Genomic DNA, 12,426 nt, shown 5'->3' on the forward strand with positions numbered 1-12,426 from the left:
AGCATGTCCTCCGATGGGTCCCTTCCTTTGGAGCTGATGGGTCCAGTGGGGTTTCCTAGCAGTGGTGGGCAGCAGCAGGAGTACCCTGATCCGTATTCGGTAGTGAGCCGGCGCTTAAATTTCCCACAATGCCTTGGTACCATGTTACATGAGGGGAGCATTCTGGGAAACCAAAATGGTGCCTCATTTCCTCGGTGTTGATTGGTGGGCACAGCAGTGGGGCTGGGGCCCTGGCAGTTGCCTCAGCATGCCTTATGAAGACCTCACAGGCTATAGGGGACATGAGCCCCCACTAAGGCCCCCACACTTTGTCAGGGGACCCTCAGCCAACCCTTGACCTGCTGTTCCTCCTCCTCATTGTTATTATTATTATTATTAAATTTTATTTATACCCTGCCCTTCCCAGCCAAGACCAGACTCAGGGCAGCTAACATTGGTATAAAAACAATTGATTGAAGTACAACTTAAAAACAAGATTAAAATACAACATTAAAATGCAGATAATGGTCACTGATGGCATTACCTGGGCAGCCTGGCCATTCTTTTGTGATGGTTAATACTTTAGTTCCTGAGTCCAGGGCACAGGCTCACCCTATTCATACACAAATACGCCCTTTATGGCAGGATTTGCAAGCAAAAAGACAATGGGAAGGCTTTCCCCATTTGCCTCCCTTATTGCAGAGGAATATTTGAGAGTCAAAATGGCTTCAGGATTGCTCTCCCATACTATTTCAGACACATGGTTCATATATTTAGATATGTGTGCATTTATGAATCTTTATTCTATATTCGAGACCTTAAAATTCTTATAACACTTTCCTGCCTTCTCTAAGTGAGTGGCAGCGCTGGGAGGGAGGAGGAGTTTGTTAAGGGCGCTGGCCGTTCTTGATTACATGGGTAAAACAAGATAGGCTGGCATTTTGATGCCAATGGCTTCATGTGGGTGCTATTGGAGGGGGGCACCCCTCCCAGAATAAACAAGCACCCTCTGCTGCTTCATTTACAACTTTAAAGGGCACGGAAGGACACTTTGAGGGCATTTTAACAGTTCACAGGTAAAGCTATTGCTTGCTGTATGGAGTGCTTTGATTTCAAGGTCTGGCAACCAAAGGAGGGTAAAACAGAGAAAATGGTTAGGGGTCTGTCTACCTAGACCCCTAAAGCAGGGGTCAGCAAACTTTTTCAGCAGGGGGCCGGTCCACTGTCCCTCAGACCTTGTGGGGGGCCGGACTATATTTTGAAAAAGAAAATATAAATGAACATATTCCTATGCCCTACAAATAACCCAGAGATGCATTTTAAATAATAGGGCACATTCCACTCATGTAAAAACACGCTGATTCCCGGACCGTCCGCAGGCCGGATTTAGAAGGAGATAGGGCCAGATCTGGTCCCCGGGCCTTAGTCTGCCTACCCATGCCCTAAAGTGATTACAGGCTAAAGCCTTCCCTTGTTCATATTCCAGTCATTGCTGCCTCTTCCCTCTCTTTCATTTAGTGCCTCTCTCTGGAAGATCAAACTGAAAAAGCCTGCTCTGGTCCCCTGCCGCCCTGTTAGGCTTACAAGGATCCAAGCCGCTGGAACTGGAAATAGAGAGAAAGAGACCAGCGAGATAAGGTATGATTGACACATCTTGCAGAAAGTGCTGCTGCTCCAGTTACAGGCCTCTCTGATCCGTTTCTTCCTCTCTGGTTTGCTCAAGTTGCCTGTTGTCCTCCAAGGCGAAAGTCCAAGGAAGCTCTTAGCTAATCACTCAACAAAGAGCTCTTTGTTATGGATTCCTCTGAAGAAATATGACTCTCTGGATCGAATGAGGAGCGCTTGGTGCTGTGATCTCCATTCCTTACCAGTTCAGCTGAGGGCTTTGCAAGCGCACAGCAAAAGCCGGACCTCCACCAGGCCCTCTGGAGATGTCTCCCTTCTCCGTAGCCATCCTGCTGTCGTGCGCCCTGGTGGCCCAGGCCTCCCAGGCTTGCCCCCACCCGTGCACCTGCTACGAGTCTTCCAGTTTCGTGGACTGCCACAGCCGCCACTTGGCCCAAGTCCCCCCAGGCGTCCCTCACGACACATGGATGCTGGACCTGAGGCACAACAACTTGAGTGGGCTAGAGGGAGGCGGCTTTGATGCCCTGTGGTCGTTGAGGATTCTCCTCTTGTCCCACAATCCCATTGTGAGGATATGGCCCAACGCTTTCAGGACCCTGGGCTTTCTGGAGAAGATGGACCTCAGCCACAACCTCCTGGTCCACCTGCCGCACTACTTCTCAGACGACTTGACTTCTCTGAAGGAACTCAAGGTGTCCTACAACCACCTGGGAGCCTTGCGGTTCAACAGCTTGCAGTACCTGGAGAACTTGGAGAAGCTGGACCTGAGTCACAACCGGGTGACTTCGATCGAGAGAGGAACTTTCCGGGGCCTCTCCGGGCTCAGACACCTCTACCTTCAGTCTAACAGGCTTACGGTGCTCTACAACGGCTTCTCCTTCATGCTCCAGAACCTTGAGGTCCTCCTTCTGAGCAACAACAACATCAGCGCCATTGAGCTGGAGGCTTTCATCTCCTTGCACAACATGAAGCTTCTGTCCCTGACGGGCAACCAGCTCATCCACCTCAAATTCAAGACGTTCCTGAACATCCAGACCATCAGCACCCATATCCAATTTGCAGGCAACCCGTGGATTTGCGACTGCGACCTCCAGCGTGTTTTCGGCAAGATCATGAGTGTCCGGCACCTTCACGTGGATGACTACGAGAACATCACCTGCGCCAGCCCCTGGCAGCTGGCAGGGTCACCCCTCACGTCTGTGGACAGCCAGCTGTGCGTGGCAGAGACCGCCACTGTCCTGGTTATCACTGTCACTGTCTTGGTGACGGTGATCGCTGCTATTGTCATGGCAGAGAGGAACAGGAAGAAGAACCAGGGCAAGAACTGGAATGAACCCGAAGGTCCCTTTGACTCAGAGAAATGAGATGGGGTTGTTGGGGAGGGAGGGATCGCTAAGTAATAGAAGTTGGCCTTCTGGTGTTCTTCAAGCTCTGTCTTACTCTCACCCATAACTCTAGGCCCTCCTATTTGCTATGAGGTTGGAGTGCTAGCCTGCTTCTCCCATTCCCACCACCCACCCCCCTCGTTCCTTGCAGTCATAGCCCCACCCTATTTCAAGCCCTGTAAACAAATGTCAGGATGAGGCTGGCCTTGTGTGGAATCACTGCCCCGTGACACTCCCTTCTTCTCACTGAGAAGGTGACTATAGGAAATGCATACCTCAGATGAACCTTCTCATCTGGCCTCCCTCTGGAGTTGAGGGCCAACATTTCTGTGGCGTGCTTTCCCATAGAAAGCAGGGCTGTCTTAAGCATGTGCAGTGCCGGAGTGCAAATATCTGTCCAGCGCCCCCCCTCTGTTGCCCAGTCCCAGGCGCGCAGGAGGGCAGAGTCAGCCGCCCGCCTCAGCGTCTCGCTGGCTCAGTTGCCCCCGAACTTGCGGCGTAGAGCCGCCCACAGTGGAAGAGCCCACCACAGCGCTTTGACCAATGGGCAGGCTCTTCCCCGGACTCAACTCTCAGGCCCCGGACTCTCAACCTGGCGCCCTTGAGAGCCCAGCGCCCGGGTGCCCCGCACCCCTAGCACCTATGGGTAAGACAGCCCTGATAGAAAGCAAGGCAAAACAGATTAATCCGTTCCAGACTTTTAAAAACAACCCCTAAAACAGCAATTCAACATGAATTTTACTATCTAACGAGGACATTGATCCATAAAATGAAAGCAATAATCAATGTACTGTACTATAAAACAAATAAGACAGTATTGTAGATGATAAAAATTTAATTCCCCCCCCTTACCCACACTGATGATAGTCATTGTTTGGATGGGGGGGGGGCTTTTATCGATTTCTGCAGTTACACCATCAATCAATCAGTAGCTGAATTGGGTTCCACACAGTCACAAAAACAAATTAACCGGAAAAGCCTCAGAAACAAAAATGCAAAATAAATAGCAAAAACAAAAACGCCAACCTGAATCCATTCCGGAAGTCCATTTGACTTCCGAAATGTTCAAAAACCAAGGCGAAGCTTCTGATTGGTGCAGGTGCCCTGGAAACAATAGCCGACAACCACACTGGATGTTTGGCTTCTGAAAAACGTTTGAAAACCGGAACACTTACTTCTGGGTTTTCAGAGTTTGGGAACCAAGGCGTTTGTGAACCAAGGTATCACTGTACTTATTCCTTGCCTCCCCTGATCCCATTGGGAGCTGCCTTTAGCCTCCTAAAACAGATGCTAAGCAGAGACCATCACAAAAGATCATAGGTGGGGGCAGCTCCTCCCATTATTCAAGCACTTGATGTGATCTAGATTGGGGATGGGCAGAAGACAGATGGGAATCTGCTAGTAGATCTGAGTGATACACGCACAGGGATTTTTGACTCTGAATTGTTAAAACATTGTTCCTAAACCTCAGCTACCTTGCGGGAGATCTTGGAGAGATGTAAAGGCTATGGAGTAAATTCAGAGTAAAGGTAAAGGTAAAGGGACCCCTGACCATTACGTCCAGTCGTGGCCGACTCTGGGGTTGCGGCGCTCATCTCGCTTTATTGGCCGAGGGAGCCGGCATACAGCTTCCGGGTCATGTGGCCAGCAGGACTAAGCCGCTTCTGGCTAACCAGAGCAGCGCACAGAAACGCCGTTTACCTTCCCAACAGAACGGTACCTATTTATCTCCTTGCACTTTGATGTGCTTTCAAACTGCTAGGTTGGCAGGAGCAGGGACCGAGCAACAGGAGCTCACCCCATTGCGGGGATTTGAACCGCCAACCTTCTGATCGGCAAGTCCTAGGCTCTGTGGTTTAACCCACAGCGCCACCCGTGTCCCTAAATTCAAAGTAGGGTCCCTAAGACAGTTGAATGGCATCTTATACACCTGCTTCCAGCATCTCCTGCAGCCAAGCTGGAGCCAAACGTATTGATCCTCTTTCTTTTGGAACCGTATCAGCGAGAAACATTTGCAACTTTTGGAGGCTCTCTGCATGTTTTGGAACTGTGATCATGCATAGGGTCTGAAACAGCGAATGTCTTTTGCATCTGATTCTGTCCAGGGTGCTAGGAAAACACGAAGCAGACCGAGGTCTCCTCTGCAATAGAGGCACCCACTAAAAAGCAGGCACAATTCCTCATCTTATCCCGTTCATGTGTCCATAAGCCCACAGTTTCACACCAGATGCTGTTTCTCTGCAGGGACTGCAGCGGGAACACAACTGCTGCTACGATTTCCTGGATCTATTTTGCCCACGTTCCCAATTTGGAAAATGAACATCAAATGTACTGCTGGAGAACTGATTTTTAAAAAATGAAAATAATGTAAGGACTATCTCATGCCCCAAGCCAATGTCGTTATTCCAGTCAAGTGCTCATTTCCATAGCCTGGAGACTCTGAAGTGCATCTTCAAGTCAGCACAATTCAAAATACATTCTGCGATTAATTTGAGAGACCCAGGCAATTGCCCTTTTTTTTTGTACATCAGGTGGCTTCCTCTAGCCAAGCTGCAATTATCCGCCGAAAGAGCTCAAATGCCCCCATTCAATCTTCTGCCTTCTGATTGGAAATGTGAAGTGAGGTTACGGAAAGGCAACTGGAGTTGCCAGCAGGCCCTGTCTGTTTTCTGAAGCTCTGTTCATGCTTGCAAACATACAAAGGAGAAATGACACCTAAAAGGCTAACAGATCTATTGTGGAGTAAGCCAGGGATAGGGACCTGATAGCCTCTGGTGAAGGGTCACAAGTGTCTCCCTCTCCTGCTGCGACAAAGTCTCCTCTCCCCTGGTCTCCCAGAACCAGAAAAGGCATGAAAAGGGTGGAGGATAGGTTGGCTGCATGCAGACCTAATCTCAGATTGCTTGGAAAAAGCCTTGGCGAAGAGGGGACTTAGATGGCTGTGGGGAGGCAGGGACTTTAATAATAATAATACTGTAATAATAATAATAATAATAATAATAATAATAATAATAATAATAATAATTTTTATTTATACCCCGCCCTCCCCGGCCAGAGCCGGGCTCAGGGTGGCTAACACCAATAAAATCACACTAAAAACATAATAGGGGAAAAAGAGAAGGGGGAAAAAACCACAATTTAAAATACAGGCTAAAATGCCATTTAAAATGCAGCCTCATTTTAAAATAGCCGATAAATCAAGACCATAAGGGGAGGGAAAAATAAAGGTCAGACCTAGTCCAAACCAAAGGCCAGGCGGAACAGCTCTGTCTTGCAGGCCCTGTGCAAAGATGTCAAGTCCCACAGGGCCCTAGTCTCCTGTGACAGAGCGTTCCACCATGTCGGGGCCAGTGCTGAAAAGGTCCTGGCCCTAGTTGAAACCAATTTAACCTCCTTGAGGCTCGGGACCTCCAAAGTGTTGTTATTTGTGGACCTTAAGGTCCTCCGCGGGGCATAACAGGAGAGGCGGTCCTGTAGGTACGTGGGTCCTAGGCTGCATAGGGCTTTAAAGGTCAAAACCAGCACCTTAAACCTGACCCTGTACTCCACCGGGAGCCAGTGCAATTGGTAAAGCACTGGATGAATGTGATCCAGTGATCCTTTTCGTCTTGGCAGCTGATTTTCATGGAGTAAGACCTGCCAGAGATGAGTTGCTGTGCTCATTAGGCTTCACCTTCCTGTGCAGATTGTGTTTTTTGTAGGATGTGATCCATGAGAAGCAGTCAAGTGCAACATTCCTTGTAATGCTAGAGAAGACAAGCGAGGGAATGTTTGGTCCAGCCAGTCGAAACTTCCTGTTCCTCCTGGCTGGAGCATCCTTCCTTTTGCATGTGGTAGAAGGTGGGTGTGGCCTTACCTGTCCAGGTAACAAAAGGACGAGTCACACAGCACCTCTCCCTTCTTTTTTTGACTTCCTTCTTCGTTTGACCAGCTTTTAGCTAGGACTCCTCTGAGATTATTCCCCCATATGGGGTAGATCCACATGTACATATTTGAAACTAAGTCTGCCTTCCGGAATCCAACTGGGAACTGATGTGAGTAAACTTCTTTTATTGACTTCCAATAAGATTGTGGCATCTTTATTCTTTTAAGAGGGATTCAAGGGAACTTACCAGGAACGCAAAATTCAATCTGAGACAGATTGAATTGTATAACAGTGAGAGGCTCACATGGGCCTGCAACCAGCTATCTGCTGTGCATGTAAAAAAGGGGAATGTTACTCTGCTACATAAAGGAACTCTGTCTCCCTTGCTTGCCTCTCAGTTCAGCTTGGCTTTTCCCTTCACAACAAGCAATGATAGCGCAGTAGATTGCTGCCCGGGCCTCGAAGATGGCCAGCATCTCTCTCACTTTTTTATCCCTTAGCCTTGTCTACAACACCAGTATGATGATGATGATGATGATGAACCTTATCAACCCAGAGAGATCATCCCTGGCCTGCCTTTGCTGGGAGGGTGGAGCAGTTCTCTCACTTCCTGCTCATCATTCCAGGGCCCCTTCGCTCAAGAGCTCCCTCTCCTTTGCTTCCTAATGCCTCCCTAGATATTTCCATAGCGCATTCTGTACTGTACAAAATGTGGCCAGACGATATTTGCCAGAGCAACTGCCTTAATGGGTGGATATTGCATAAAAATAAAATAAAAATCCAATTCCAGTTTTGTTTCTTTTTCTTTTTTTAAATGCTCAGGGAAGCTGTACCTCAAAGGCAAATATTGTGTTAGCGGATGTGTCGGTTCTTCTGACAGCTTTTCAGCTTACATTTTCATTGCCTGAAGTGCAGTATTTATCTTCTGCAGTTGTGGTTCGCTGTCACCAGAGGGTGCACTTTACTAACTATTCCTTCTCTGTCCTTTCTTTTCGTGGTGATTGGGAACGCAGCTAATGGGAGCATCTATACAATTACACCTGTGTAGGGAAACGTTGACAGCTATGTGTGGCGGTCAATGCTGTAAGATCTGGACTTTGATCTGTAACTTTTAAAATTTTCCTTCTGATTCTGTGATTCTAATTTTTGTCGGTGGGGGGGCAGAGTGATCTGTCCTCATTTTTTAAAAATCAGCTCTTTTCTGCTTTGAGAAGTGGTGTGTCCCCCCCCCACCTCTCTTTCAATTCCCAAACAGCTTTCCCTGACCAAATGGTGGTAGCGATGGCAGCAGCCGAGGAATGCTTTGCAGAAGGAACTTGTTGACCAGAGACGTTTTGCAAAGGCCTGTTGGATTTCTGCATGCTTTCCTCCCCGCCACGGTTGACGTCATGCGGGCCCAATTTTCTCAGGCTGCTTGGCTGCGGACTTTAACCTCTCAACATCTCACCTTCAAAGCTAGGCTTTCCGGTCTCTTGAGGCCATGGAGGTACTCGGATTGGCTCTTGCCTTTTGGTAAGATCTCCCTGTTGGCTTTTAGGGCTGCCTGTTTATTAAGATGGGGGCAAGACTTTTTGTCTGTGGAAGGGCAGGAGATTACATACTTAGCAGACTGCGCCATCATCTGTAGCTTTGGGGGAAAGTGGGGTTGGGAATGGAGTCAGAAAAAAATTAATGCAGGCACTATAGAAGAACTCCCAAAGTACATGAAAGCAATCTCTCTCCTCATCTTCTCCAGGAGTTCAAAGCACACTCTTATTTATTATGTATTTAGCAAGGCAGGGACTGCGTACGCAATGTCTATCTTAAAACAGCTCGGTTATTCTTTTTCTCAATCAGATGGAAACTGGTTTTGGGGAGGGGGTGGGAGGAACCGTCAAAAGGCAGTGCGTCATATGAAGCAACAGGCTGGATACAGGATAGATCTGGATTGTGGTGAGTATCTTATGTGCACCACTTATGAAACCAGTTGCAGAAGAGCACCGGATGCAGATTAAACGGGAATGTGTACACAGCCAGCATGAGATTCCCTTTCTCTTCTCGCCCCCCCCTCTCCTAGCACCAGAACTAGTTCAATAGGCTGGGTGTGATTGTTTTCTGTCCACTTCTGATTGTATTTATTTTAGTTGATTCATCACACCTACCGTATTTTTCGCTCTATAAGACGCACCAGAGCATAAGAGGCACCTAGTTTTTGGAGGAGGAAAACAAGAAAAAATATATTCTGAATCTCAGAAGCCAGAACAGCAAGAGGGATCACTGCGCAACGAAAGCAGCGATCCCTCTTGCTGTTCTGGCTTCTGGGATAGCTGCGCAGCCTGAATTAGCTCCATAAGACGCACACACATTCCCTCTTACTTTTTAGGAGAGAAAAAGTGTGTCTTATAGAGCAAAAAATACGGTATATCCCATCTTTCCTTCAGGGACTTCAAGGTGGCATATATATAGCAGACCCTCCAAGTGCCCCTATTTTCCAGGGACAGTCCCGGATTTACAGAAGCAATCCCAGTTTCTGATTTGGTCCCAGAATGTCCCGCTTTTCCTTAGGATGTCCCTATTTTCATCGGAGAAATGTTGGTGGGTACGGAGTTATGCAATCCTTCAGCCAAGGAGATAAGTAACTATACAACCTTGAGAAGATGTCTGAAGGCAGCTCTGCATAGGGAAGTTTTTTAATGTTTAATATTTTATTATGTTTTCATATGTGTTGGAAGCTGCCCAGAATGGCTTGAATACCTTCTGTAAAACAGTCCCCTAACTAAACTGAAAGGGCACCTTACTGGTGAGGAAGTTTGAGTTCAGTGTTGTGCGGAATTTTCTCAACCTTTTTTAGGGTTTTGAAATATATATATAAAATACCCTGGTTGGAGTCCAACAAAGTATGAAGAGCCACAAGTCTCCAATTTTGGCTGTGCACATGCCAAACCTTTAAGTCACATGGCTTCCCCCGCCAAATAATCCTGTGAGCTGTAGTTTACCCCCACAGAGCTGCAATTCCCAGCATGCTTAACAAACCACAGCTCCCAGGATTTTGGGGGACAACCATGGGTTTTAAATGTATCTTGTGGCTGTAAGCATTGGCTGCTCACATGGCAGACAATTAAAGCATCCCCCCCAAGGATTCTGGGAACTGTAGTTTGTTAAGGGTTCTGGCATTGTCTTACTTAAGGCCTCTGTGATGGGTAAACTAGCGTTCCCATGGCTCCTTGGTGGAAAGGGAATACGCTTTAAACATATGGTGTGTGTTCAGTCTTTGTGGTTTGAAAAAAAAACCCTCACCTCTCCCCCTCTCTTTAAAATAAAGAATTGACGTCCTTAGATGAAAAAAACCTTGTGTGGTACCTTACCAACAAACAGATTTATTATGAGATAATCCTTTACGGCATAAGCCACAATAAATCTGTTACTCTTTATGATGCTGCAAGGCTTGGTTTATAGTGTGTGCTTTTTGCTGCAGACTAACGCAGCTAGCCCTCTGGAAATTGTCACAATGGACGACGGAGAGCAGGTGGGAAATATCGCCCTGGCATCTGGTTGTATTAGCAGCTGCTGAGGTCTGGATGGAAAAATATCCCTATATTCCTTGCATCAAGTGCAGGGATGCTTCATTCCATGTTGTAATACAGGAGCAAGCATCCTTTCCCCATCAAAGACTGCGTTCCCTTGCAGGGGGAATTGTGTGTGTGTGTCTGTGTGTGTCCCAGACACAAGTGTCCTGGATTAGCTATGTAAAGATTATCTTGCTTCTGTTTCCAGGATGGCTACCTCAGATTAAAATTCCCATGCCTAAGCAGGTCTAGTTGAGCAACACTGCTAGCCAAAGGGTTTGTATTTATTTTGATTTATAGTATATTCAATACCTCAAGGGCCGCCTCTTTCCATATGAACCGACCCGGACTCTGAGATCATCTTCTGAGGCCCTTCTTCGTGTACCTTCTCCTTGAGAGGTCCGGAGGGTGGCAACACAAGAACAGGGCCTTCTCTGCAGTGGCTCCCCGTCTGTGGAATGCTCTCCTCAGGGAAGTTTGCCTGGCACCTTCATTATACACCTTTAGGTGCCAGGCAAAAATGTTCCTTTTTAACCAGGCCTTCAGTTGACCTGATCAACACCACATACCCTTTAAAATGTGGCTCTTTCTTGGGGGTGTGTGTGATTTGATTATTGTTTTTATTTTGATTTTACATATTGCGATCTTTTCTGTGAACCGCCCTGAGACCTCCAGGTACAGGGCGGTATATAAATTCAATAAATGAAGAACAGGAAACTAAGAAAATAAGAAAAGAAAAAGATTTCACTTAAAGGTAAAGGTAAAAAAGCAAAATCTGGGGTTCATCCGTTGGAAATAGCATCCTGGTGGAATTTCCGAAAAGCAGTACGGAATTTCCCTCCTGAGAAAGGGCAGGTAATCAATTTAATGATGATGTGGATGATATTGTTATATATTTTTCGGGGGGGGGGGGTTGATTAAGAAACAACAGAGGGCTACTGGCAATACAGTGGTACCTTGGGTTAAGTACTTAATTCGTTCCGGAGGTCCGTTCTTAACCTGAAACTGTTCTTAACTTGAAGCACCACTTTAGCTAATGGGGCCTCCCGCTGCCGCCACACGATTTCTGTTCTCATCCTGAGGTAAAGTTCTTAACCTGAAGCACTATTTCTGGGTTAGCAGAGTCTGTAACCTGAAGCGTATGTAACCCGAGGTACCACTGTACAGGAGAACTGTCCTCCCCACTTGCCCTGGGGTGTGAACAGAGACAGGGAGTTTGGAAGGCTTGACAGCGTAACTGGGTGACAAGAAAAGGGAGTACAGTGGTGCCCCGCAAGACGAATGCCTCGCAAGACGGAAAACTCGCTAGACGAAAGAGTTTTCCGTTTTGGAGGTGCTTCGCAAAACGAATTTCCCATGGGCTTGCTTCGCAAGACGACAATGCCTTGCGAGTTCCTGCTGGTTTTTTTTCTTTCCCCCCTCTTTTTCTAAGCCGCTAAGCCGCTTATCAGCTGATCCGATCAGCAGATAAGCCGCTAAAAGCCGCTAATAGCGCTAATCCGTCAATGGGCTTGCTTTGCAAGACGAAAAAACTGCTAGATGAAGAGAATCACAGAACGGATTCTTTTCGTCTTGCGAGGCACCACTGTATTTTAGCAGGGCATTCTGGGAAGAAGAGAGGCTGGGATCCATCTTCTGCAGGCTGGCTGGGAGAGATACCTGGGACCCCATGGCTGCACTGCTGTGGGGCACAAGCCCCTCTTGAAACGACCATGTTGTAAGACCTGGACTCCCTTCACTCAGACTGAAGGTGTAAATAAATAAATCATATTTCTTAAAGCTACGACAGTCTCTGCCGTGTCTCAGTTCTCCAAATGAACACAGACCCCAGGTGAGTGCCTGGAACCCGCTGGACTCTTGCCACTGCCAGCAGAGAGAGGCGGAGGCACCCAACTTTTGTAACAACATTTTAGATAAGGACATGCTATTGCTTTGTAAAGTGCGCAGTCGCCTCTCGCCCTCACGTCAACCGCTCATTTTCGTTGGCCCCCCCCCCCTTTCTCCCTTTTCAGTTCCACCCCCAGAA

General features: G+C 47.5%; 1 protein-coding gene across 1 annotated transcript; it reads left to right on the forward strand.

The window, feature by feature from the left end:
* Positions 1-1,001: 1,001 nt before the first annotated feature.
* Positions 1,002-3,832, forward strand: LOC308572394 (uncharacterized protein). Its single transcript, XM_081168379.1, has 2 exons — positions 1,002-1,617; positions 1,703-3,832. Exon 2 carries the CDS (start codon positions 1,911-1,913, stop codon positions 2,967-2,969), a length of 1,059 nt encoding a protein of 352 aa, XP_081024505.1. The 5' UTR covers positions 1,002-1,617; positions 1,703-1,910; the 3' UTR covers positions 2,970-3,832.
* Positions 3,833-12,426: the final 8,594 nt, after the last annotated feature.

This window comes from Podarcis bocagei (genome assembly GCF_964188305.1).
Source record: "Podarcis bocagei genome assembly, chromosome: 13".
NCBI lineage: Eukaryota > Metazoa > Chordata > Lepidosauria > Squamata > Lacertidae > Podarcis > Podarcis bocagei.

What these genes read in the sequence shown, in the direction of transcription:
- LOC308572394 (XM_081168379.1), top strand. Translation starts at nt 1,911, where the DNA reads ATGTCTCCCTTCTCCGTAGCCATCCTGCTGTCGTGCGCCCTGGTGGCC.